The 26,661-nt window shown below is 43.8% G+C and overlaps 1 protein-coding gene across 1 annotated transcript in view; it reads left to right on the top strand.

Annotated features, from left to right (window-relative positions):
- Nucleotides 1–26,661, top strand: part of LOC122942011 (probable G-protein coupled receptor 158) — a 55,547-nt gene that overhangs the window by 25,272 nt on the left and 3,614 nt on the right. The window contains exons 2-9 of the mRNA XM_044299506.1: nt 8,730–9,239; nt 9,274–9,502; nt 16,645–16,753; nt 22,375–22,459; nt 22,642–22,835; nt 23,956–24,024; nt 24,118–24,227; nt 24,311–24,549. Of these exons, the coding sequence (XP_044155441.1) occupies nt 8,730–9,239; nt 9,274–9,502; nt 16,645–16,753; nt 22,375–22,459; nt 22,642–22,835; nt 23,956–24,024; nt 24,118–24,227; nt 24,311–24,549 (1,545 nt within the window). The remainder of the gene's footprint in view (nt 1–8,729; nt 9,240–9,273; nt 9,503–16,644; nt 16,754–22,374; nt 22,460–22,641; nt 22,836–23,955; nt 24,025–24,117; nt 24,228–24,310; nt 24,550–26,661) is intronic.

Here is a 26,661-nt window from a genome sequence, read left to right as displayed (position 1 = left end):
CACCTGAGCACCCGTAGATCACAAGCATCCAGTATTGACGAAATATTGATCCAGTATCAGCCTTGTCTCTTGTGCACATGGATTTCTTCAGATTCTCTGACTATTTTAATGACATTATGCACAGTAAACAGTTGGATAGTCAAAGTTTTTGCAATTTTATGTTGAGGAACATTTTTCTGAAATTTTTAGATGTGTTTTTTTTTTGTGAACCTCTGCCCATCTATGCTTTTAAGAGACTCTGCCTCACTAGTTATTTTTATACCCAGTCATCTGACTTAGTTTGAAATTGCTTCAGCTGTTTTTTATTAGTATCACTTACTTTTACAGAGTTTTGTTGCCCCTGTCCCAACTTTTTTGTGGTGTGTTGCTGCCTTCAAGATTTAAAGGAGTTAATTCATTAAATGGTAAAATGTCTCACTTTCAACATCTGAAACCTCACAAAATGAATCAAGCCATGTACAATAATTGTGCAATGCCTCCTGTTCATTACCATGCTAATACTTGTTGCAAACTGACAGAATCCTTGAACTAAGAGACCTCGGTTTATCTCCAGCAGATCACTATGCTCCTATGCTGAGATGTCACCACTGTTCAATGTTGCATGTCCCGATGGTTGGGAGTACTATGATGAACTGGAATGATAGCAAGAAGTGCACAGAGGCAAATTTCTCTACTGACGGATTGTCTTATTAGAAGAATAAAGCATAGTGATCCATTCTGTACTACAAGTGAAATCTGATGTTGCAGGAGGCAGACAATGTCTACACAAACCATCAGAAGGCATTTGCACGACATTGGGTTACCAGCCAGACGATCAGCTACAGGTGTTCCTTTGACCTCATACCACCACTATCAAAGGCTATCAAGACAGCAATGGAGGCTGAAATGGAGGTCTATCCTCTTCAGCAACTAGTCCTGCTTCATCTCTGACACAATAATAGCTAGAAATTGGTCTTGAGACCTTGTGGCAATGCCATGAAGAGGCCTTTACAATGGAACGTCACACTAGTCCTACTGCTGGGACTATGGTGTGGGCAGGCATATTGTACAGTAATCAGACCCCTCTAGGTCAGGTACACTAACAGCTTTGTGCCACATCGATTTGGTTGATTTGGCAGGGGCTTAATAGGAACTAATGTGCGGCCGCCTCGCATCATTGAGGAATACAGAGGCTGGCTCACACACCATCTGGCTACCCCAGATTCTCATGAGGGGGAGGAAGTTTTTGCGCCTCCAGGTGCCGTGGTCATGTTTGGCCACAATGTGGCGCCTGTCATCTTTAAAGTCCCACCTAGCGCTGGTTGGGAAGGGGTTAAATGGCATCTGTCAGGAGATTTGTACGTATAAAAACTATCTCTGCTTTTTATGCAAATGCCGCACCCTCTGCACTTTAATTGACAGGGGTAGTGTTACGATCCCTCCCGTGACATAGGTTAGAAGATCTGAGAGACTGGCTGCATGTTAGGTTATCTGACAGCCTATCTGTTTTCACTTCTTGCAGTGTTGTTGTTAGTAATGACCACATCTCTTGTCTCAGGTGTAGCTTGTGGTCATTACTGCTCCTCTATTTAGTCTGGACTCAGACTTCATACCATGCGGTTGATATTCTCTGCCTGGAGTTGGAAGAGCTGGTGTGTGGTCCTCATCTGAGTTCCTGCTCATCCATTTTCTATTGAAGATAAGTGTACTTCTCTTGGTATTTTGTTGCTCCCATTTGCTTGTTGTTTACTAGGCCTCAGGGAGATGCTGGTTCGTTCATCTGGGAAGGAACCAGTAGTCTCAGACCCTGTCGCTAATCCAAGGGATTTTCAGGGTTACTAGGGCCTAGGTTCACGGTGTATGAATATTCCCACCTTCAGGGTCTATTCATACTGACAGGAGTCAGGGCTAGGTTTACAGTTTCCTTAGGTGGTCACATTTCCCTTTCCCTAGCCTTGAGGCCTAGTTCCTGGTCATTTTCCTTCTGTTGTCATTCTGGTGTTCCTCCCCTCCCCCTACACTGTGACAGTATGTGCATGATGACATTTCACTGCCTGGCCCTGTCAATCAAATTGCAGAGGGTGAGGCAGTTGAAGATAAAGGGCTTCTAGGAGTAATGGCAACTCCCCGTTTGCTCCTAGAGGCTCATTTGCATATATTAAAACCATCTTTCTCAGCAATGCGGGCACATATGAACATGGGACCAACACAGATGCCTTCAGCTGCCAAATGTACATACAACATGTCAGCCAGTGTCATAGGTACAAATCTGCTGGCAGATGCCCTTTAAATGTTACATCTTTAGTGTAAAAGCAAAAGTACTGTAAAAAAATAAAAATAAACTTTCTTAATCCACCCAATTACTTTACTAAAGAAACAGATTTAGGCTGGGTTTGTGTTCATAGAGCAGTTTTTGGTGTTGTTTCTGCACAAACCCAGCAAATCTGCAGTGTTTTGGCACAATTTAAGAAAACTGTTGTAAAAACTGCAACATGGCTGCGATATCGCAGCAACATATAGCCCACCATTGTGGCCTGCAATTCATCATGGTAGAAAACCCTTTCAAGGTTGTGATGGCATCATGCAATGTTCATATTCTGCTGATTGTACATTATGTTATGAAATGATCTAGAATGGAGGGAAAGGGTTAGTGAGCTTAACACTTTCCCCTCACATCTGTGACACATCCATGACTCCCCAGGCTCACTACAGCCATCTGTCCTCCTGATCTCTCCATTCATACAGCACTAATTGGAAGTGACATAGGCGGAGAATCCATTCTATATAGAGCCTGTGGGAGGGAGAGACAGACAGATGAGTTTCGCTAGGTGTCACCCTGTCCACTACGTACGCCGCATGCTAGAGGAGAACATGAACAGGCTGTCACTATCACCTCATTTTTGCTGTCCTTAGTGACATGTATCAAGTTGTCCAGTTTCCAATGTAATGTACCGTAATTATCTTTTATGGCCGTTCCTATGTAAATCCAGTTCTGCTTATGCTTTATCCTGCTATTGTGTCTGAAGATGGACATCAACAGCACAAACCGTAGAAACAATTGTAACACAGTAAATGATTTTTACATATTTGTATTATACAGGTCCTTCTCATAAAATTAGCATATTGTGATAAAGTTCATTATTTTCTGTAATGTACTGATAAACATTAGACTTTCATATATTTTAGATTCATTACACACAGCTGAAGTAGTTCAAGCCTTTTATTGTTTTAATATTGATGATTTTGGCATACAGCTCATGAAAACCCAAATTTCCTATCTCAAAAAATTAGCATATTTCATCCGACCAATAAAAGAAAAGTGTTTTTAATACAAAAAAAGTCAACCTTCAAATAATTATGTTCAGTTATGCACTCAATACTTGGTCGGGAATCCTTTTGCAGAAATGACTGCTTCAATGCGGTGTGGCATGGAGGCAATCAGCCTGTGGCACTGCTGAGGTGTTATGGAGGCCCAGGATGCTTCGATAGAGGCCTTAAGCTCATCCAGAGTGTTGGGTCTTGCGTCTCTCAACGTTCTCTTCCCAATATCCCACAGATTCTCTATGGGCTTCAGGTCAGGAGAGTTGGCAGGCCAATTGAGCACAGTAATACCATGGTCAGTAAACCATTTACCAGTGGTTTTGGCACTGTGAGCAGGTGCCAGGTCGTGCTGAAAAATGAAATCTTCATCTCCATAAAGCTTTTCAGCAGATGGAAGCATGAAGTGCTCCAAAATCTCCTGATAGCTAGCTGCATTGACCCTGCCCTTGATAAAACACAGTGGACCAACACCAGCAGCTGACATGGCACCCCAGACCATCACTGACTGTGGGTACTTGACAATGGACTTCAGGCATCTGGCATTTCCCTCTCCCCAGTCTTCCTCCAGACTCTGGCACCTTGATTTCCGAATGACATGCAACAGTCCAGTGCTGCTTCTCTGTAGCCCAGGTCAGGCGCTTCTGCCGCTGTTTCTGGTTCAAAAGTGGCTTGACCTGGGGAATGCGGCACCTGTAGCCCATTTCCTGCACACGCCTGTACACGGTGGCTCTGGATGTTTCTACTCCAGACTCAGTCCACTGCTTCCGCAGGTCCCCCAAGGTCTGGAATCGGTCCTTCTCCACAATCTTCCTCAGGGTCCGGTCACCTCTTCTCGTTGTACAGCGTTTTCTGCCACACTTTTTCCTTCCCACAGACTTCCCACTGAGGTGCCTTGATACAGCACTCTGGGAACAGCTTATTTGTTCAGAAATTTCTTTCTGTGTCTTACCCTCTTGCTTGAGGGTGTCAATGATGGCCTTCTGGACAGCAGTCAGGTCGGCAGTCTTACCCATGATTGCGGTTTTGAGTAATGAACCAGGCTGGGAGTTTTTAAAAGCCTCAGGAATCTTTTGCAGGTGTTTAGAGTTAATTAGTTGATTCAGATGATTACGTTAATAGCTCGTTTAGAGAACCTTTTCATGATATGCTAATTTTTTTAGATAGGAATTTTGGGTTTTCATGAGCTGTATGCCAAAATCATCAATATTAAAACAATAAAAGGCTTGAACTACTTCAGTTGGTGTGTAACAAATCTAAAATATATGAAAGTCTAATGTTTATCAGTACATTACAGAAAATAATGAACTTTATCACAATATGCTAATTTTTTGAGAAGGACCTGTATATACAGGTCCTTCTAAAAAAATTAGCATATTGTGATAAAGTTCATTATTTTCTGTAATGTACTGATAAACATTAGACTTTCATATATTTTAGATTCATTACACACCAACTGAAGTAGTTCAAGCCTTTTATTGTTTTAATATTGATGATTTTGGCATACAGCTCATGAAAACCCAAAATTCCTATCTCAAAAAATTAGCATATCATGAAAAGGTTCTCTAAACTAGCTATTAACCTAATCATCTGAATCAACTAATTAACTCTAAACACCTGCAAAAGATTCCTGAGGCTTTTAAAAACTCCCAGCCTGGTTCATTACTCAAAACCGCAATCATGGGTAAGACTGCCGACCTGACTGCTGTCCAGAAGGCCATCATTGACACCCTCAAGCAAGAGGGTAAGACACAGAAATAAATTTCTGAACAAATAGGCTGTTCCCAGACTGCTGTATCAAGGCACCTCAGTGGGAAGTCTGTGGGAAGGAAAAAGTGTGGCAGAAAACGCTGCACAACGAGAAGAGGTGACCGGACCCTGAGGAAGATTGTGGAGAAGGACCGATTCCAGACCTTGGGGGACCTGCGGAAGCAGTGGACTGAGTCTGGAGTAGAAACATCCAGAGCCACCGTGTACAGGCGTGTGCAGGAAATGGGCTACAGGTGCCGCATTCCCCAGGTCAAGCCACTTTTTAACCAGAAACAGCGGCAGAAGCGCCTGACCTGGGCTACAGAGAAGCAGCACTGGACTGTTGCATGTCATTTGGAAATCAAGGTGCCAGAGTCTGGAGGAAGACTGGGGAGAGGGAAATGCCAAAATGCCTGAAGTCCAGTGTCAAGTACCCACAGTCAGTGATGGTCTGGGGTGCCATGTCAGCTGCTGGTGTTGGTCCACTGTGTTTTATCAAGGGCAGGGTCAATGCAGCTAGCTATCAGGAGATTTTGGAGCACTTCATGCTTCCATCTGCTGAAAAGCTTTATGGAGATGAAGATTTCATTTTTCAGCACAACCTGGCACCTGCTCACAGTGCCAAAACCACTGGTAAATGGTTTACTGACCATGGTATTACTGTGCTCAATTGGCCTGCCAACTCTCCTGACCTGAACCCCATAGAGAATCTGTGGGATATTGGGAAGAGAAAGTTGAGAGACGCAAGACCCAACACTCTGGATGAGCTTAAGGCCGCTATCGAAGCATCCTGGGCCTCCATAACACCTCAGCAGTGCCACAGGCTGATTGCCTCCATGCCACGCCGCATTGAAGCAGTCATTTCTGCAAAAGGATTCTCGACCAAGTATTGAGTGCATAACTGAACATAATTATTTGAAGGTTGACTTTTTTTGTATTAAAAACACTTTTCTTTTATTGGTCGGATGAAATATGCTAATTTTTTGAGATAGGAAATTTGGGTTTTCATGAGCTGTATGCCAAAATCATCAATATTAAAACAATAAAAGGCTTGAACTACTTCAGTTAGTGTGTAATGAATCTAAAATATATGAAAGTCTAATGTTTATCAGTACATTACAGAAAATAATGAACTTTATCACAATATGCTAATTTTTTGAGAAGGACCTGTATATCATCAGATTACCAAATGCTTTTCACAGTTGCCCAATTTTCATATGGGCTCATGCATACTACAGCTCTGAGCACTAATACAGCACCCTCAGAAGTCCAGGGGGCACTACAGTCAGTATCCATGGTCAGCCTTAGGGATGTGTAACCTATGCAGTTGAATAGGGTTCACCGCGTGCCTCTCTGAAAGGGGGATAACTGGCCTTGATAGCATGGGCCTCTTGGTGCTAAAAACCATGGGAAGGCAGTTGTTTTGGATCCAGCTCTAGTCACTAGTTTATTAAATGAGCAGTGGTATTTAACATTGCATGGTTTGGCTACCCTGCATAATTCTATTATTTGGGCACTATGTTACACTATGGACATCGGACTGGCCCACCAGAGTACCAGAGGATCTTCCGGTGGTCCCAAGCTCTGACAATAACGCACCCCTAATAAAACTGGGCCCTTAAGGTCCTATATACACAGCGGGTGGGCCCTCACAATCATTTCATCTGGTGTGCTCAAGGGACTTCAGTCTGATGCTGACTATGGGATGAGGCATAAAAAAACTACTGCACAGGGCATCGGCCGGCCTTTACTGGACCTTTTTATGCCTCCAATTTAATACAGAATATACGTAATTGTTCTGTCTGTGGCTTTGGAAAGTCAATGTCATAAATGCCAGTTGCATAATTCACTGACTTTTGGTTATTCGGCCTTTTGACAAAATACCCATGAGTGATGTCATCCCTGTAACCTGGTGGCAGGTGTCACTGCCACCCTTTGCCCTCTTAATATCACGCTGGTGTAGTCCTTGTAGTGAGGATTTTTAGATATTCCAGCTCAAAAAAATGCTACGTACAGCAGACAGTGATAGACACTTGAAACCCACACTCTTGTGACAGAATGACATAGAGCTGTCTCCCCTCTACCTCCCCGTCAATCTGCTCAGTAATATTGCCACCTCGTCAGATCATGTAACTTTGTATTTCTCCACACTATCTGCTGTCTCCTGTCTTCATCTGTCTCCATTACATCTCTTACTCAGTCTCTTGTCTATCAAAGGGAAGCCCCATGTTCCTGTACAAGCGCCGCTTTCACAGCAGACTGTCTGATGCTGCTGATGGAGGGGGCAGAACTCAGTTGCCATGGAGTTTTAGGCAGGGTGTGACGACACATCTAGCGTCTCCTAGCATAGGGAATAAAGAAGAACAAACCCCCCTTTTCCCACAAGACTATCACCACGAAACTGTCTGCATCCTACTTAATCCCTCTACCATGGGCATCATGCAGTCATGCTATCTTTGATGCCATGTCTCTGTCTGACCTTTACGTTGGTAACTCTTTACCTTTGATGTTCTCCACTGGGCAATAGCAGCTGGCATCTCGTGCAAAATAGGGCAGTACACTCCATGAGCCAACTTGTTTTCTATATTCCCCGCAGATTGCAGAGATGATGACTACCATCATAGTTCAGGCAAACACAAATTTCTGCTTTTCCCTATGGCCATGCCTCTAAACTTCATTAGTCCTTGCCAGCAATTCTGTTTAACAGTGCATTGACCTCCTAATTACAGTGCCATGTACTAATGAACAATGCATTTCATCTTTCTCTACAAACATATCTTATTCAGCCTCTTGCCTCGATGTGGCATAGTACCCATGATAATCTACCGGTTTTCTCATAACATCTGCATCACCCAGACTCTCCTCCCTTGCATTTGAGTCTTTTGATCGTCCCCCAGCATTCCCTGCTCTCACACCTCGATCTGTTAGCAAGCACAGGGATTAGGCAGCCCTGTCATGGGAAGCGGGCACAGGGCAGGGGGCAGTGCCAGACACAGATTGGGGAACGAAGTGACGTACATATAACCAGAGCACGATAGACAGGGAGGGGGTTACAGGAGAGAGAGAGAGAGAGAGAGAGAGAGGAATAGAGAGAATCACAGAGGATAGAAAATATAGCGAGGAAGATTGATAAGTGAGGGAGCGAGAAACGGAGCCTGAGAGAGAGAAAGTGGTGAGGGGATGTAACAGGATGGAGATGTAGAGATACAGAGGGAGGGGTGAGACAGGAGGGAGTGGAAAGGAAGCATGGGAATCTTAGTGCAATAGAGAAGACTAGATACGTCCACACTGCACGTGAGACCATAGCAGATATCTGTTGCTTAGGGATTCCTCTGTAGATGGCATCAGACAACTGGCGATTCACGCCCTGACAGGTATCTGGTCCTTCTGTGCGATGGGGTGTCCATGTTCAGAAGAGAACTGGCCAAGACTTCTCCAAGGATTGGCAGGGATGGCATCCCTGGCATGATTTCTTCCTCACGGAGAGATGGCGGTGCTATGGTGGGCGCTGTTATGGTGCCATCATGCCCAGCGTTTTCTCCATGCCAGCGAGGATTTTCAGAGCCCTTCTTGGAATAATGCCATTGACGAGTGGACACCGACTCCAACCCCCTCTCCTACACCAACATCTTTATCTCCTCTGCCAACTCCCTCAGTTCCTGTGTCTGTTCTCTTTTTTCCAGACTCTTCCCCCACTCCGGTTTCATATTCCCTTCCATTTCCCCCATCTTCGACATTACCAACCCAAACAACTCCATTTGAGCCTTCCACGCCCTATCCAGACCAGCCTGATGAAGAAGGCAAAAAGGCAGCTGTACAGTTCCTACACTCTGGTGACCTTCTTTCACTATCAGAAGCCAACTGCTCAAGGAGATTTGAGGTAACAGATCTGCAGGGGTCTCCACCTGAGTCACTTCTCCATCATGTCAGAAGGCCACTGGACTATTTATTGCACGCTACCAACTTCCTTAACATGATATTCCAAGCTAGTGACATGCGAGAATCCAGCATAAGGGAGGATATGGAATGGTATCATGCCTTGGTTCGAAGTCTGGCTGGAGGGGATCAACATATACACAGGGCCATGCTCTCCTTCACTGCATACCCCATGTCCTCCAAGCCCCAGCTGCTTCTTCAGGCCACTAAGGTTGGTCATGAAATTCTGCTTCAGGATCTCTCTTCATCCCTTCATCGTGTGAGACACAGGATGGACATTGGTAACTGGAGCACCTTTCAAGGCCAACCCATTTCTTACCAAAGCGATTCTACTAAATGACCTCCAGAGCCTAGAAACTCCAAAGTGGAGACGGGGTGACAGCTTTATTGTGGACCCAAGCCATGTTCAGTGGTCTAAACCCTTTCTGGAGTGTGAGGGTGGTCGATTTGTACAAGGATGGATGGTCTCACTTGTCACGGCATTTTATGGACTGAAGCCTGATCTGAGTCCAGAGTTTAAGTAAGCGAACCTCCATATTAATGTGTGGGAAGAGGACAGATGGGATCTTTGAGAAGCTTGGAACATGGAGGAGGGAGTGATGGGAGGGGGATGGATGAGAGTCTGACTGAAAATGTATCTTTAATGTCTCTGTTGATGATACAATATGATTATTACTCTCAGGGGGATTTTTACTAACTGGGCCATACTATAATACGCTGGTTAGTAGGCATAGTTTGTTTGTTTACTTTGCTTGCTATACAGCCATCCTACCTCTCACCTGTCCATCTACCCCCCCCCCCCCCCAACAGATTAGACTCTCACATGCTGATTTCTGTATCACTCACATCCGCCCTCAAACTGAGCAGCTGTTAAGCTGCAAATCTCCCATCCACCAGCTCTCAGAGAACAGATGGCACTAGAATGCCATGTCCAAACTGCTTGTGCATACCCCTGCCTTTCCATCTCAATGTCCCCTAATTCATTAGAAAATCCATAGACAACTGCCATATTACTGTTGCCTTAGTCACAGAATACTGGTTCACCAACCAACCTTCACTTATTCCGATAACTGTTCAAAGCCTTATGTCTCTTTTTAGGATTTTTAGATTTTTTAGTTGTTCTTTTTGCTTATGTTGCAGCCATATAGTTACATTTCATATTATCCTAATTTTGTGATGCTCCAGTTGTGTCTGGTACAAGCTGTCAACTTAAAGGCAGGGGCATAGCTATAGGGGAGGCGGCTGCTTTGGGGCCCTGACCCAGAAGGGACCCATCCAGGAGGAGGAGGACTAAAGGATTTTGTCAGGGCCCCCTCAACAGTATTACATAATGAAATTATATACAGTGGCAGTATAGACAGTGTAGAAAACGGATGGAACAGCTGCCGGGCCTGGTCTGAGAGAGCGATCTTTACTAGCCACAGGAATGGGGGCGGCATGAAAGGAAGAGGTCGCGAAAAAATTACTGAGGGAGGGGGGCCCCATTCAAAAATTTGCTGTGAGGCCCAGTCATTTTTTTTTTTTGATCAGCTCTTTTTTATTGAAGTTTGATATATAACATATAAGCATATGGAAACAGCATGACAAAAACGTTTGTTATCACGTTAAACAAATGTGATCCATCCTGAACCCATCTCCCCGCTCCCCTGCCCCCCCTCCGTGTGACCACTCCTACAGTAAAAAGTAAAATACTGCAATACCGTTTACACTTGATATCCCCATAGATGCAGCAACTACTTATGCACTCTTTAATTAGTCCTCCCAAACCCTCGAACAACCATACCATTCCATATGTGCATCAGTCTTTGAGACACCCGGCCAGGATCGGCTAGCCACATCTGCCACTGCTTCTGGAATTTTTGTACCGTACCTCTTTTAATGTAGATACCACTCTCCATAGATATCATATGATTAACCTTATTTATCCACTCGGATTCTAATGGGGGCCTTGATTGTATCCAATGCATAGCAATGGATTTACGAGCAACATATAGCAATTTGGTGACCGCTAGTTTATGATTAGTGGACATGGAGAGGTCCTCCACATACCCAAGATAAACCACCAAAAGCACTGTCGGTAAGGTGATGTCATAACTTTCTTCAATTTGTTTGTATACTGTACTCCAAAAATGCGCCAATTCCGAACAGGACCAGAACATATGGATCAGGTCTGCTTCCGGGGCAGCACACCTAGGGCATTTCGAGTCCGCACGTAGACCCATCTTTCACATTAACCGTGGCATCATGTAAACACGATGTAATAGAAACAATTGCAAAGGGGGCCCAGTCATTTCTAGCTACGCCACTGCTTAAAGGGGTATTCCATTGAAATGTTATACAATTATCCTGTATATTTTCTGTATCAAGTCCTCATGGCATTTAAGATCTCTGCTTTCTGCCTGCGAGTGGATAAATTCCAGTGGTTAAATATTGATCTTGACCATATGATGACCATGCAGGTACAAAATACAGCTCTGAAAACTGTACCTCTAAAGAGCCATGTACTTGTCTATCCATTTTCATCCACTGATGAATATAGAAAGCATATTGGAGAATTGTAGAACTTTCCATTATTCAAGTTTCATTCACTGAAACCAAAAGTCCCCTTTAATTACATACATTGGGATTGCATTAAAGGGATTGTCTGAGATTTTGATATTGATGGCCTATTCTTAGGATAAGGGTGCATTTACATGACCGTGTTTTGTGGTCTGCAAGCAGCGGATCTACAAAACCCAGATACAAATTGTGTGCACGCCGCATCCTGGATCATGGTGCGGGCTCATCGACTTCAATAGGTCCGTATGTTGAGGCGAAGTATTGGACATGTCTTATATTTTGTGGTGAGGCCACATGTATATGGGTAGCCTAAGGCCCCTTTCACACGGGCGAGTTTTCCGTGCGGGTGCGATGCGTGCGGTGAACGCATTGCACCCGCACTGAATCCTGACCCATTCATTTCTATGGGGCTGTGCACACGAGCGGTGATTTTCACGCATCACTTATGCGTTGCGTGAAAATCGCAGCATGCTCCTCTTTGTGCGTTTTTCACGTAATGCAGGCCCTATAGAAATGAATGGGGTTGCGTGAAAATCGCATGCATCCGCAAGCAAGTGCGGATGCGGTGCGATTTTCACGCATGGGTTCTAGGTGACAGTCTATTCACTGTATTATTTTCCCTTATAACATGGTTATAAGGGAAAATAATAGCATTCTGAATACAGAATGCTTAGTATAATAGTGCTGGAAGGGTTAAAAATAATAAAAAAGTTAACTCACCTTCTCCTCCTGTTCGCGTAGAGGCCGGTCTGTTCTTTAGCTGTGGCTGAAGGACCTTTGATGACGTCAGATCACATGCTCCATCACCATGGTGATGGACCATGTGATTGGAGCATGTGATCTGACGTCACCTCAGGTCATTCAGTCCACAGCTAAAGAACAGACCGGGATCTACGCGAACAAGAGGAGAAGGTGAGTTAACTTTTTTTATTATTTTTAACCCTTCCAGCACTATTATACTAAGCATTCTGTATTCAGAATGCTATTATTTTCCCTTATAACCATGTTATAAGGGAAAATAATACAATCTTCAGAACATCAATCCCAAGCCCGAACTTCTGTGAAGAAATTCGGGTCTGGGTACCAAACATGCGTGATTTTTCTCACGCGAGTGCAAAACGCATGACAATGTTTTGCACTCGCGCGGAAAAATCGCGCATTTTCCCGCAACGCACCCGCCTCTTATCCGGGCAAAAAACATGACGCCCGTGTGAAAGAGGCCTAAGTCATCAATATCTGATTGTCGACGCCTGACACCCCCACAGATCAGCTGTTTGAAGATAGTGCGGTGCTCCAGTGAGTGCTGCAGCCTTTCAAAGCATACCCAGCACAGTGCCGTACATTGCATAGCGGCTGTGTCTGCAGCTCAGGTCCGTTTACTTGAATGGAACTGAGCTTTGCCTAGGCCACATTACTGCTGAACATGACATAATTACCCTTGGAAGAGGCCATGGAGCTCACTGGAGCACCCCAGCCTCTTCAAACAGCTGATCGGCAGGGTTGCCGGGAGTCGGACCTCCACGAATAAGATATTGAAGACCTATCCTAAGGATAAGCCATCAAATATCAGTATCCCAGACAACCCCTTTAATAACAAAATAAAAGAAGACAAAGAGTTTCAGTGTTTATCACTCAAAATATATCTGAACCTTATATGTTTGAAGGCTATCTTGGCCTAGTCTGCCTGTTTATAGGGGAATTAGGAAAATGAAGTGAGCGAGGAATAAGCCACTGTCAGCCACACATAGGGCTTATCTCCTGCCAGAATAAAGGATTAGACATGTTCAAACCCAACATTGCGATCCTTCTGACCCCAAATAGTCTTCCCATAATAGTCTCCCCATAGGCCCCTATACACAAGGAAATATTGGCCTATCACATTTACTTCTCACCTACAAATCTATTTATGATTAGCACCATTGTTCTCTTAATATACAGTCACATCATGCCTCAATGACCCCATCTCAGCTCATGTCTCACCCATCATTATCTACCAATCATACATAACTCTCCAATTATCTATTGTCTTGTACTCACTAATAAACCCCAGTCATCCTCCAATATCACTATATATATTTATATACTGTAGATACACCCAAGTGTTTATTCATGTGACTGCCAGTAATATTATTGCTTCAGATGTAGCAGCAGTAGAAGTAGTAGAGGTAGTAGTGAATTAGTGACTTCTGACTTTACAGACAGGGTCGTCATTATACCATGGTACTATGGTTCATATGCTAAAGAGGTTCTCTGTAACATGAATGACCTAAACGTTGACGCTGATCGTCAGGGCTCACAAAGGTTGAACCCTCACTGGGCCACATCTATATGGAGAACACCACATCCAGGTGGAGAAGGAACGGACAGGTGACCATGGATGTGATCGGCTCACTGCATTCACTTCTATGTGAACAGAGTAGTAACACAGACCTCAAAGGGCCCAATAGCAAAATTAAATGCACCCATATTTATTAGTGTATTGTCAGGTTCAACCTACAGTCTAATGTGTACGGGGAGCTCCTGACTCCCGCCCAACAGATGATGCTGAAGGAGAGACTGATCGGGTAAAGTGAATTTCTTTGCTCAATCTTTTTGTTCTCCCAGGAGATAAGTCTCTGGTGGCAGCCTTCTCCTCTTTCCTCATTGACAACACATACATGCTCAGCAAAACCGGATGTGTATGTGAGAGATAGCTGTCGGCTGAAGAATTGTTCGGCTGACAGCTATTGAATATATATGGCCAGCGTTAACTTTTTTTTTTAATTGAGTGGAGAAACTTTTTAATAATAAAAAATTGCTCTCTGTCTTAGGCCTCATGCACACGACAGTATTTTTTCACGGTCCGCAAAACGGGGTTCCATTGTTCCGTGATCCGTGTCCGTTTTTGTTTCCGTGTGTCTTCCTTGATTTTTGGAGGATCACCAGACATGAAGGAAATAGAAAAAAAATCTAAGTCAAGTTTGCCTTGCAAATGATAGGGAAAAAAACTGGACACGGATCACGGACGCGGATGACAATCTTGTGTGCCTCCGTGTTTTTTCACGGACCCATTGACTTGAATAGGTCCGCGAACCGTTGTCCGTGAAAAAAATAGGACAGGTCATATTTTTTTCACGGACTGGAAACACGGATCATGGACGCGGATGACAAACGGTGCATTTTCCGAATTTTCCATGGACCCATTGAAAGTCAATGGGTCCGCAGAAAATCACGGAAAACGGAACAACGGACACGGAACACAACAACGGTCGTGTGCATGAGGCCTTACCCAACTTTTATGTTGGAAAAAGTGGAACAGCTACTTCATAAATATGGCGATCATTCTGAAAATCCTATTTCTCAATGTATTTATACTAGACAAATGGCATAAATACATTGATAAATCTCCCACATACTGTTCAAAATCCTTTGCTTCCCCTTACATAGTATATTCTAAAACAGGTTGGCTGTAGCTACCACTAGGGGGAGCTCAGTGCATAGGAATTTATACAGTTACGGTTGCACTCGTGTAAGCTGTAAACATATCGATGCCACTAAGCTCCCCTAGTGGCAGCTGTAGAAAATTGCTGTGAATGTTGGACAAAGGAGAGGCAGTTCATATAGTAGTTGCGTTGTCTGCTTTCATGGTGGGTACGGCACTGTATGGTAGTCACTGAAACAGCCAAGCAGCTGTGCTCCATTATTTTCCCTCCTGGATGCGGTCACTGTTCTCCACATAGGTGTGGGTCCCAGAGTGGGGAAAACCCGTGTACCCTGGAACCTTTACAGCTATATTCACCTTTTGCCATTGACAGTAGTTATAAGAGATTGTGCTATGGCTATCCATTGTATTGATTCTGCGTTACAGACAATTTTATAATCCAGATATTTACAGAAAAACTAAAGCTGGCCATACACATCAGATATGAATTGTCGGACAAATGGATGTCAAGTATGAAACACCTCATTGTACTTTTAGGCAAGGCCAGCATAAGTTTACATGAGCAGATTGTGACATTTTGCAGAAAGAAGGAAAACCGTATCATGAACTACATGTTATACACTCCAGTGAGCGGTAACAAACACCCGTAGGAAATGATCGACTGATCATAGTCACATCTAAACAGCCCACAGATCAGCCAGCAGATGAGCAAGCCCCCATTTAACACCTGACTGGATATTTTATGTAACCACCAAAATAATAGTTTGTAGGCAGATTATCTAACCATGTCGGCAGCACTTCCCTACAATATGCAAACTGTGGTGGGAAGGAATGATCGTACTAATGATCATTCGTCCCCAATGCAGTTTGCATTGACCTTATAAGTGACTTGCTGCATCATTGATCAGTGCTCCTTATGGCCCTGCATCAGGACTTGTGAAAGAACCTGTATGTCCGAAACAGTCCAATCCCATTGTTCCGTGGTCGCTTGCACTAAAGATCCTGACCCATGATAATCAAAAGAATAGCTGAAATTGGATGTGTACATGGCAACTGCATTAAGGAAAGCCAGTTAATATTCTAGGATGTGTCAGATAAGCTTGTTGACAGTTTCCAATGATTACCGGCAGTATTGTGAATTCAGCTCTGGTTTCTCATAAAGGCTGCAACTCAGAATTATATCTGTAAAGAATAAATCAAGGCAACTGGACGTACTGTAGATTTCTTGAAAACGTTTCACTAGTTCTTCCAACGAGCTTTCTCAATTCTGAGTGACTGTACAAAAATTCTGGGAATAAATATGTAACTGAATCCATATCTCCAATTAGGATAATGGAATCAACACCTTTGACCCAATGCTGGGTATAATTACCAGATGTGGATTCAGTTACATATTTATTCCCAGAATTTTTGTACAGTCACTCAGAATTGAGAAAGCTCGTTGGAAGAACGAGTGAAACATTTTCAAGAAATCTACAGTACGTCCAGTTGCCTTGATTTATTCTTTACATATATACCATGACCTGGATAAATGAGAACCTTCACAGACAACTCAGAATTAGTACAAAACTACTAATGCAATGTATTAACATAATATATTAATTTTATAGATATACATGTAATCTTTTCTCATAGCTGCCATACCTATGTGAAAATACTAGTGTGCAACTTTCCTTTCATAGGGGAACACTACATGTGGATGTGCGACTATTGAATCTGGGGATAGACCAGTGCTCCCAAGGGTCTACCTGGTTTGCCAACACTCACAGCTGTGATGAGAACAGTACACAGGTAATAGTACCTACCACCATCATCTGGAGACCTACTTGGATATACTTATTCTAGAATGAATGATTCATTTTGTTATATTAGAGGGTAAAGTATTGATGAAAATTAAAGGGAACCTGTCATCAACTTTATGCTATCCATACAAACGGCAGTATAAAGTAGAGACAGGTGAGTTGATTTCAGCGGTCTGTCATTTATAAGTTAAAAGTAAGTGGTTGCCAAGAACCAACATCACAATCATGGTAGACTGGGCCTGGAAAAGGGTCCCGGCCACCTGAGAAGAGTCCTGGTTATTCATGAATTCCTGCTCTCCCTGCCCACCTGCTGATGATTGACAGTCTTCTGCCTAGTTTTCTCCTTTCCTCTCTAGGAGAGAACTGCCAATCATCAGCAGGTGGGCGAGGAGAGCAGGAGATTATGAATAACCAGGACTCTTCTCAGGTAGATTTGACTCTTTTCCAGGCCTGGGCTGTAATGATTATGATGCTGGTTCTCGGCAACCACTTACTTTTAGCTGATAAGTGACACACCGCTGACATCAGCATTTCTGTCACTACTTTATACTGCCCTCAGTACGGTCAGCATAAGGCCTCATGCACACGACCGTTTTTTTTAAGGTCCGCAAAAACGGGGTCCGTAGGTCCATGATCCGTGTCCGTTTTTTCTTCCGTAGGTCTTCCTTGATTTTTGGAGGATCCACGGACATGAAGAAAAAATCGTTTTGGTGTCCGCCTGGCCGTGCGGACCCAAACGGATCCGTTCTGACTTACAATGCAAGTCAATATGGACGGATCCGTTTGACGTTGACACAATATGGTGCAATTGCAAACGGATCCGTCCCCTATTGACTTTCAATGTAAAGTCAGGAGTCCCTATTATACCATCGGATCAGAGTTTTCTCCAATCCGATGGTATATTTTAACTTGAAGCATCCCCATCACCATGGGAACACCTCTATGTTAGAATATACTGTCGGATATGAGTTAGATCGTGAAACTCTGATCCGACAGTATATTCTAACACAGAGGCGTTCCAATGGTGTTGGGGACGATTCAAGTTAGAATATACTAAGAACTGTGTACATGACTGCCCCCTGCTGCCTGGCAGCACCCGATCTCTTACAGGGGGCCGTGATCAGCACAATTAACACCTCAGGTGCCGCACCTGAGGGGGGTTAATTGTGCGTATCATAGTCCCCTGTAAGAGATCAGGGGCTGCCAGGCAGCAGGGGGCAGACCCCCCTCCCTCCCCAGTTTTAATTTAATTGGTGGCCAGTGCGGCCCCCCTCCCTCTATTGTATTAGTTTCATTGGTGGCCAGTGTGCGGCCCCCCCGGCTCCCCATCCTTTCCTCCCTCTATTGTATTAATTTCATTGGTAGCCAGTGTGCGGCCCCCCCCTCCCTCCCTCTATTGTATTAGTTTCATTGGTGGCCAGTGTGCGGCCTGGCCCCCCCCCCCCCCGATCAGTGGTGGCAGCGGTGAGTTCCGATCAGAGTCCCAGTATAATCGCTGGGGCTCCGATCGGTAACCATGGCAACCAGGACGCTACTGCAGTCCTGGTTGCTATGGTTACTTAGCAATATTAGAAGCATCATACTTACCCGCTGCGCTGTCTGTGACCGGCCGGATTTCCTCCTACTGGTAAGTGACAGGTCTGTGCGGCGCATTGCTTAATGACAGGTCCTATTTTTTTGATGGACAGGAAACACGGATCACGGCCGCTGATGAACAACGGTGCATTTTCCGAGTTTTCAACTGACCCATTGAAAGTCAATGGGTCAGCAGAAAATCACGGAAAACGGAACAACGGCCACGGATGCACACAACGGTCGTGTGCATGAGGCCGAAAGTTGATGACAGGTTCCCTTTAAGGGTTTTACAAGAGTAGGAAAACAAGGCTGTTTTCCCACCCAAAAAACGGCACCACACCAGTCTACAGGCTTTGTATGGTATTGCAACATTTTTTTTTTTAAAGAAAACAACCATGGCTTTCTAAGCCTGTACAGCCTATTCAAGATTGGTGTTCCTTACTCTTGAAATGTTATATACAAATTAAGAGAAATACAAGTAAGGCTGCTTTCACACTAGCGTTCGGGTGTCCGCTCGTGAGCTCCGTTTGAAGGGGCTCACGAGCGGACCCGAACGCAGCCGTCCAGCCCTGATGCAGTCTGAATGGAGCGGATCCGCTCAGACTGCATCAGTCTGGCGGCGTTCAGCCTCCGCTCCGCTCGCCTCCGCACGGACAGACGGACAGCTGAACGCTGCTTGCAGCGTTCGGGTGTCCGCCTGGCCGTGCGGAGGCGTGCGGATCCGTCCAGACTTACAATGTAAGTCAATGGGGACGGATCCGTTTGAAGATGCCACAATATGGCTCAATCTTCAAGCGGATCCGTCCCCCATTGACTTTACATTGAAAGTCTGGACGGATCCGTCCGAGGCTATTTTCACACTTAGCTTTTTTTTGCCATTTTAATGCAGACGGATCCGTTCTGAACGGAGCCTCCGTCTGCATTAATATGATCGGATCCGTTCAGAACGGATCCGATCGAACGCTAGTGTGAAAGTAGCCTAAACTAAGCATTTTGTTTAGATATTTAGTATGTCAGTTAAGTGTGTTATAGAGGATAAGAGTCTAAATCTTGTGGGTCCAACCTCTAGAATCCCCACTGGTCTTTGGGACTGATGGAGATAACTGAATACATTGGCAGCTTACATGAGCCGTGTGCTTGTGGGGGTTCCAGAAGTTGAAGACCCCAGTGATCAGATCCTGTGTAGATTATGGGACAACTCTTTAATAATGTGGTTTGGTAAATCAATGTAAGCTGCTATACTATTGGAGTGTTGCGTATATTAGAAAACATGACTGCTACTGAAGCTCAGCTTTAGGGCTCATTTACACGACCGTATTAATGGGTCCGCATCCAATGGGGATGCAAAAGATGATGTCCGCATCTGTTGTTCCGTTCTGAGCCCCCACGAAAAATATAGACCGGACAAGAATAGGCATTTTCTATATAACGCCGGTCCTGTGTGTTCCGGTCCTGGTATCCGCAATTTGCGGACCACAAAACACAGCACAGTCGTGTGAATGCACCCTTATTGAATGGAATGGGAATGAGCCGCAGTTCCACACACAACCTGTGAACAGGTGTAGTGCTGTTTTGGGATGAAATCAGCCATGTTTTTCTAATCCTTGGACGACCCCTTTAATGAATAGAAATACACTCTTCAACTTTGAATTTGAAACACCAAGAAGGACAAGTCGTAAAGTTATGCAAATCGAGGAAGTAGCAGGTGTCACTACGATCTGCAGATGATCACATATTCAAGCACCTAGCTCCAGTCTGTGGCATGTGAGGGGAGGAAATAAAAGCCTCATTGGAAGATTTTTGGCCACATGAAACCTCAAAAATCGGATCAAGACATGTGGGATGATTGTGCGATGCCTCCTGTTCACAGTTGACAGTTATCAACGCTTGTTACAAGCTGAGAGAAACAGAATCCTTGAACTGAGAGACCTCTGTTTATCACTCGGGCAGATCACTACACGCCGAGGCCGAGATGATGAGCTGGAATGACAGCAAGAGGTGCACAGAAGAGAACCTCTGCACGGACGGATCCTCATCGTCTGATTAGTAGAATGGCACTTAGTGATCCATTCTGTACTGCAAGTGAAATCGGATGTCCCAAGCCTAGGGTGGCAAACAGTGTCTACACGAACCATTGGAAGGCATTTGCACAACACTGGGCTACAAGTCAGACTTCCAGCTGCAGGTGTTCCATTGACCGCACGCCACCACTCTCAAATGCTATCACGATGCACAGCAAGATGGCAATGGAGACTGGAATGGAGGTCTATCCTCTTCAGTCATGAGTCCAGCTTTTGTCTCAGACACAATGATAGCCAGAAATTGGTCTGGAGACCACGTGGGCAATACCAGGAAGAGGGCTTTACAACGGAACATCACACCAGTCCTACTCCTAAGATTACAGGTGAAACTCGAAAAATTTGAATATTGTGCAAAAGTGCATTTATTTCAGTAATGCAAATTGAAAGGAATTGCATTAATGCAGCTTAAAATTAGAAATTTGGAAAAAAGGTTCAATATTCTAGGCTCAAAGTGTCACACTCTAGTCAGCTAATTAATCCATACCCCCTGAGCAAAGGGGACCTGAGATTGTGACTTTGGGGTTTTCATAAGCTGTAAGCCATAATCATCCAAATTATAACAAATAAAGGCTTGAAATATCTCCCTTTGCATGTAATGAGTCTATCTCATATATTAGTTTCACCTTTTAAGTTGCATTACTGAAATAAATGAACTTTGCACGATATTCACATTTTTTGAGTTTCTCCTGTATAGTGTGGGGTGGCATAATGTATGGCAGCTGTTACCCCTCCAGTCTTAATTTAAGATACACCAGCAGCTCAGCGTTAAATTGATTTGGTCATGGAACCAGTGGTACAGCCTTTTCTCCAAAGTGTCCCAAAAGCCGTTTTTCAGCAGGACAACAATAGGCTGTATGTTGCTCATGCTTCTGTGAACATTCTGCATGGCCTAAACATGCTACCATGACCTGCAGCATCTCCGGACTTGTTTTCCATGGAGCAAATATAGGACGTCATTGGTTGGCAACTGCAAAGGAACTGCTGGCACCAGATCTTGATGATTTGCATGCCCAACTGCATTCAGCATGGCAAAACATTCCTCAGACAACCATTAATTGACAGCATGCCAAGCAGTGTAAGTGCGTGTATTTCTGTGCATGGCACTCATGATCGATACTGAATAAATCAAGAGGTTTTGAATATTTACTTTCCATTTTTTTTATCTTTTGCATTAACATGTCTATCAATCCTGTGATTTCCATAATTCCACAACTTTTCATTCTTGGTGTTGCAATTTTAATGTTGAGGAGTGTATTTTGGGGATTTCACATTACAGTCAAGCATATAGAAATCCACAGCACTCCTCAAGCAGCTTGATAAAGACCAGAGGTGGTTGAAACGTCGCTGTAGTTATGCTGCTGGTTTAATAAAAGACCGGATTTTTTCACTATTGGAGGAGTGCTGCGGATTTCTATATGCTTATCACATGACGGGACCCATGGCCAGGATCTCTATCTGCGAGCACCACCACCCTCATTAATGATACCTTTCTTGTTCCGATGCTGGGATATGTAAGTTCTGCTTATCCTTCATTGACGTTACAGTAAAGACAAGAGTTCTCATTGACTGTTAATGCATAGAATAAAAATCCCTATTACGGGATGAATAAAGGGGTTTTCTGAGAAATAGCTAATGATGATCTGTCCATAGGATAGGTCATCAATATCAGATTTGACTCCCAGAACCCCCACCATCAGCTGTTATAGGAGCTGCTGCCGACCTGCACCACTCCATACACTAAGTGTAGTGGCCGCTGGTGTAGTTTTGGTGGCACTGCAGCTCCTGAAAACAGTTGATAGGTGGGGATCGGGGTGTCAGACCCTGCCGATTTGATACTGATAGCCTATGCTAATAGGTCCCTAATAGTTTAACCCCCAGAAAACCTATTGAAAATGTACATTTTTAGTACTCTCATATAGTTGCCATGTTCTGAGCTGCGTATCCCCCCACTTAGTGCGTGTCGGATGAAAGAGACGGCTCCATCTTGGGCAGGTACCGATGCGTGTGCCAGCCTGGCTACTACAGGAGACAGCCTGAGGGTAATGTAACACTGTGTGCAAATATCTTTGTGTTTATGTACATAGATGTGTATTCTTAATTATAGCTATCTACTTATCCGAGTTTTGTATTTTTGTGGGTGTAACAATTACTGTGTGTGTTTACAAGCAAGAACAGATTATGTGTCCATATCACTCTCTAAGTACATCTGCACGCCCTGCAGGTCCCGACAACTCTTACCTTGGGTCCACCTCCTGTCTACCTTGTACTAAGGGCTGTGCCACTTGTGTAGATAGCTCACCTTGCATGGTGAAAGAAGACTGGGCTCTGCGTATTACTGTGTTGTCGTTACAAGCTACTGGGATGTTGGGAGTCTTCTTAAGTATGCTGGTGTCCTACAACTTCCGAGAGAGCAAAGTGAGTACTGTATGGGCATTTGTGTATTCATCAAAGTACTGCAATTTTATTACACATTTCTATTTCTAGATTGGTTTGACGAGGACCTGCCAGCTCTTCTGGCTTGTCTGTTTCAGTAAATACTTGAATTCCCTGTAAAGTAAACATTGTGAATCATATTTTGTAAAACAACTGTGCCATTCTTTTGTTATTCCACCTGTAAATGTAAGCACGGGCAGTGTCAGAATCTGTGGGGGCACTCCCCATAGACAAGAGTAGTGGTAATTCCCACTTGTTAGTTTTTTCTTATGTTTATAGGAGGAATAATAGATCAACGATTTGAATTCTAAAACACCCCTGCAATGCCATTTTCCGCATTTACATAACAAGACATGGCGGGAAAGCTGACTAGACCTTTTTAAGATTTGTAAATGTTGCCTGGCACATTCAGTCCTCATCACGTTGATGCATATTTTCATTGCTGTTTCATAGAAAAGTGTTAAAGGGGTTGTCCCATGAAAAATATTCTACAGTTTTCAAACCAACACATGGATCTGAATACTTTTGTAAATGCATGTAATTAAAAATTTAGTATAGCCAATGAGTTATTCAATAAAATGTATCTGTATAGCGCCACCTGCTGTTTGTTTTCTTCTTATTTCTTTGACCTGCTCACTGAGAAGGCTGCACATGCTCAGTTTCATCCTTCTACTGCCTCCTGAGCTGTGATAGGTAGAGCATAGACACGCCCCCTTAGCTGCAGCAGAAAAGACACTCCCCTTGATGTAAATCTAGCAGAGCAATGAATGTGGAGATCTCTGGATCCATGTGAGGTACAGGGCTGGTTCTAGCTTTGTTAAAAGGAGTTGTCTGATTTTCAATTTTTACATTATTCATGGGATAACCCCTTTAAATATGCCTGAAAGCTGTTTCTATTGTCATTGCGTATCTTACCATAGCTATAGCTGACAGCTAAATGTTGATTATAATTAATAGTGAAGATGATTTCATTTTGGTATACAGACTGTCAAATGTAGAATGTTGTTAAGGAACAGCTGGACTGCCAAAAGGTTGCTCATCCATGTCCCAAGACATCTTCTTCCTAAGAAATAACACCTGCACCTTGTCTCTTCCCATACAGAGGATTCGAGCCTCAGGTCTAATCCTCCTGGAGACAATCCTTTTCGGGTCACTGCTGCTCTACTTTCCAGTGAGTTGAAAATATCTTGGCTTTTTCACAATACATACAGTAAATCCATGGGGAGCTCTTATTTTTCTTAATTTTTTTTATTTTTTATTTCAGGTTTTTATTGTGTTTTTTAAACCCAGTGTGTTCCGTTGCATGGCCCTTCGGTGGTTCCGTCTACTTGGTTTCTGTACTGTATATGGGACCATTATACTAAAATTGTACAGGTAAGATTGTAGATGATATTGCTCCAGTTGGTCATGCATGGTTTCCTGGATTAATATATGTCATGTACGATACATTATAACAGGGTACTGAAAGTTTTCCTATCGAGGACTGCCCAGCGTGTGCCGTATATGACAAGTATGCGATTATTACGTATGTTGTGTATCATCTTGGCGGTTTGTATCTGGTTCCTTGTGGCATGGACTGTAGGGACACTGGAGAATTTACAAAGAGGTGTTCCTGTGGTCATCCGCACACAAACACAAGACGGGCTGATCTTTTACACATGTGATTATGATCGATGGGACTACATGATGTCTCTGGGTAAGTCCCCTAAGCCAATTTTACGTGTATATTCTATTATGTGACAACCAGCAATAAACCAGGGGATACATGATATAGCCAAAAGTATGTGGATAGCTGACCTTCACACCCTTCGGTGGAAATAAGGGGCCTAGCACAAACCCCAAAAAGTAGCCCCATATCTTGTATCCCTTCCCTACTGTGCACACAGCAATGCCAGATAGTAAAACTTGACTCATCACTCCGGGGAACACATTTCCACTGCTCCAAAGTCCACCGACAGCAAGCTCTACAGCACTCCAGCCAACACTTGAAATGTACCTAGATGACATTAGCCACGGGTGCACCTATCCTTTCTGCTGCCTTTCTTAACCTGATCCCTTTGCCACAATTAAAGTGCTCATTGCCCATGGCTCTTCCGCTGTTCCCCTCTTACCCCTACCTGGTGCTGCCTGAGGTGATCGCCTCACCTGGCCTCATTGGTTGTGCACCCCTGACATTAGGGGTTTGTGCAGGTGCTTTTTTGTGTTGATGTCACTTTTGGAACTGCGTATGGGTGATGCAACAATGGATAGGTGATATTTATGTGGCACACACTTTATAATTTGATGGACACGCTTTATGAGTCTACATCATTTCCTACTTTCACATATCTAGCAAATCAGTAACTTCACAAACTAACTAGGAACAAAGGTGCCAACCTATGACAGCATCATGTCACAGTCACAGAGCTGTTCATTACTGCCCATACTACCATCAATGCTTTTTATGGAGACTGCATGGTTGTGTGCTTGACTTTATCAAGACAGAAGAAGTTGGCCAATCATATGCATATCCAGCTGGTGAATACCAGAGCTCGGAGGGTAAATCCACTAACCCTCAATTCACAAAGTGACATGAAATGCAATATCCTTGGTCTATAAAAATGGATATTTAAAAGTAGCAGGTGTCCAATTGCCACTACCCAAGCAGGGATTAAAGAGTAAATGGGTCTCCATTATGGCAGAAAGCAATGATAGTCTTGTGTAGGTCCACTCCTCAATACTGGAAATGTCCGCAACGTTTTCTAGGCAGGTTTCCAAACCAATTAGCATGCCAATTTCAAAATGTAAAGAGGGGATAAATATTCCAGACAGCAGGGAAAACATCTATAACCTCCATACTCACAAAGGTAATTAGGGCATGCCCCAGAAGAAGCTGAATGTGGAGTAACCTAGGGTAGGGCTGATGAGCAGCTTCTCGCATGCTTGATATGCCAAATATGTTTTCACCTTTTTGATAATGGAGATTAAGGCCCCTTTCCCACGAACGATATGGATTAGGTCCGGGTGCGTTTAGTGAAACTCGCACCATTTTGCAAGCAAGTTCAGTCAGTTTTGTCTGCGATTGCGTTCAGTTGTTCAGTTTTTTCCGTGAGAGTGCAATGCGTTTTGATGCGTTTTTCACGTGCGTGATAAAAAAACTGAAGGTTTACAAACAACATCTCCTAGCAAACATCAGTGAAAAATACAATTGCATCCGCACCTGCTTGCGGATATAATGCGTTTTTCACTGAAGCCCCATTCACTTCTATGGGGCCAGAGCTGCGTGAAAAATGCAGGATAAAGAACATGCTGCGCTTTTCACGCAACGCAGAACTGATGTGTGAAAAAATAGTTTGTGTACACAGACCCATTGAAATGAATGGGTCAGGATTCAGTGTGGGTGCTATGCCTTCACGTCACGCATTGCACCCTTGCGGAAAACTCGCTCATGTGAAAGAGGCCTAAAGCTGCTGATTTTTAAAATTTCCCAATGGTCTGCACAATTTGTCCCCTCTTTACATTTTTTCTTTTGTCCTGCTATGACATTTTGAAATTGGCATGCCTTTTGGTTTGGAAACCTGCCTGGAAGACATTGCGGACACTTTCAGTATTGATTAGCTGACCTACACAAGACTATTATTGCTTTCTGCCTTACAGGAGACCCATTCACACCTGTATCCCTGGCCAGGTAGTGGTGGGTGACAATTGGACACGTGCTACTTTTAAATATACATTTGTGTTTTATGTGCTTGATTTTATGCACCTGATTGCAATGACCTCTTCCATGGCATGATGGGAAATGCTACTTCACGTACTGTACTTTTGGCCA

Source organism: Bufo gargarizans, chromosome 6 (genome assembly GCF_014858855.1).
Source record: "Bufo gargarizans isolate SCDJY-AF-19 chromosome 6, ASM1485885v1, whole genome shotgun sequence".
Lineage (NCBI taxonomy): Eukaryota > Metazoa > Chordata > Amphibia > Anura > Bufonidae > Bufo > Bufo gargarizans.
This window is presented reverse-complemented; position numbering and strand designations above follow the sequence as displayed.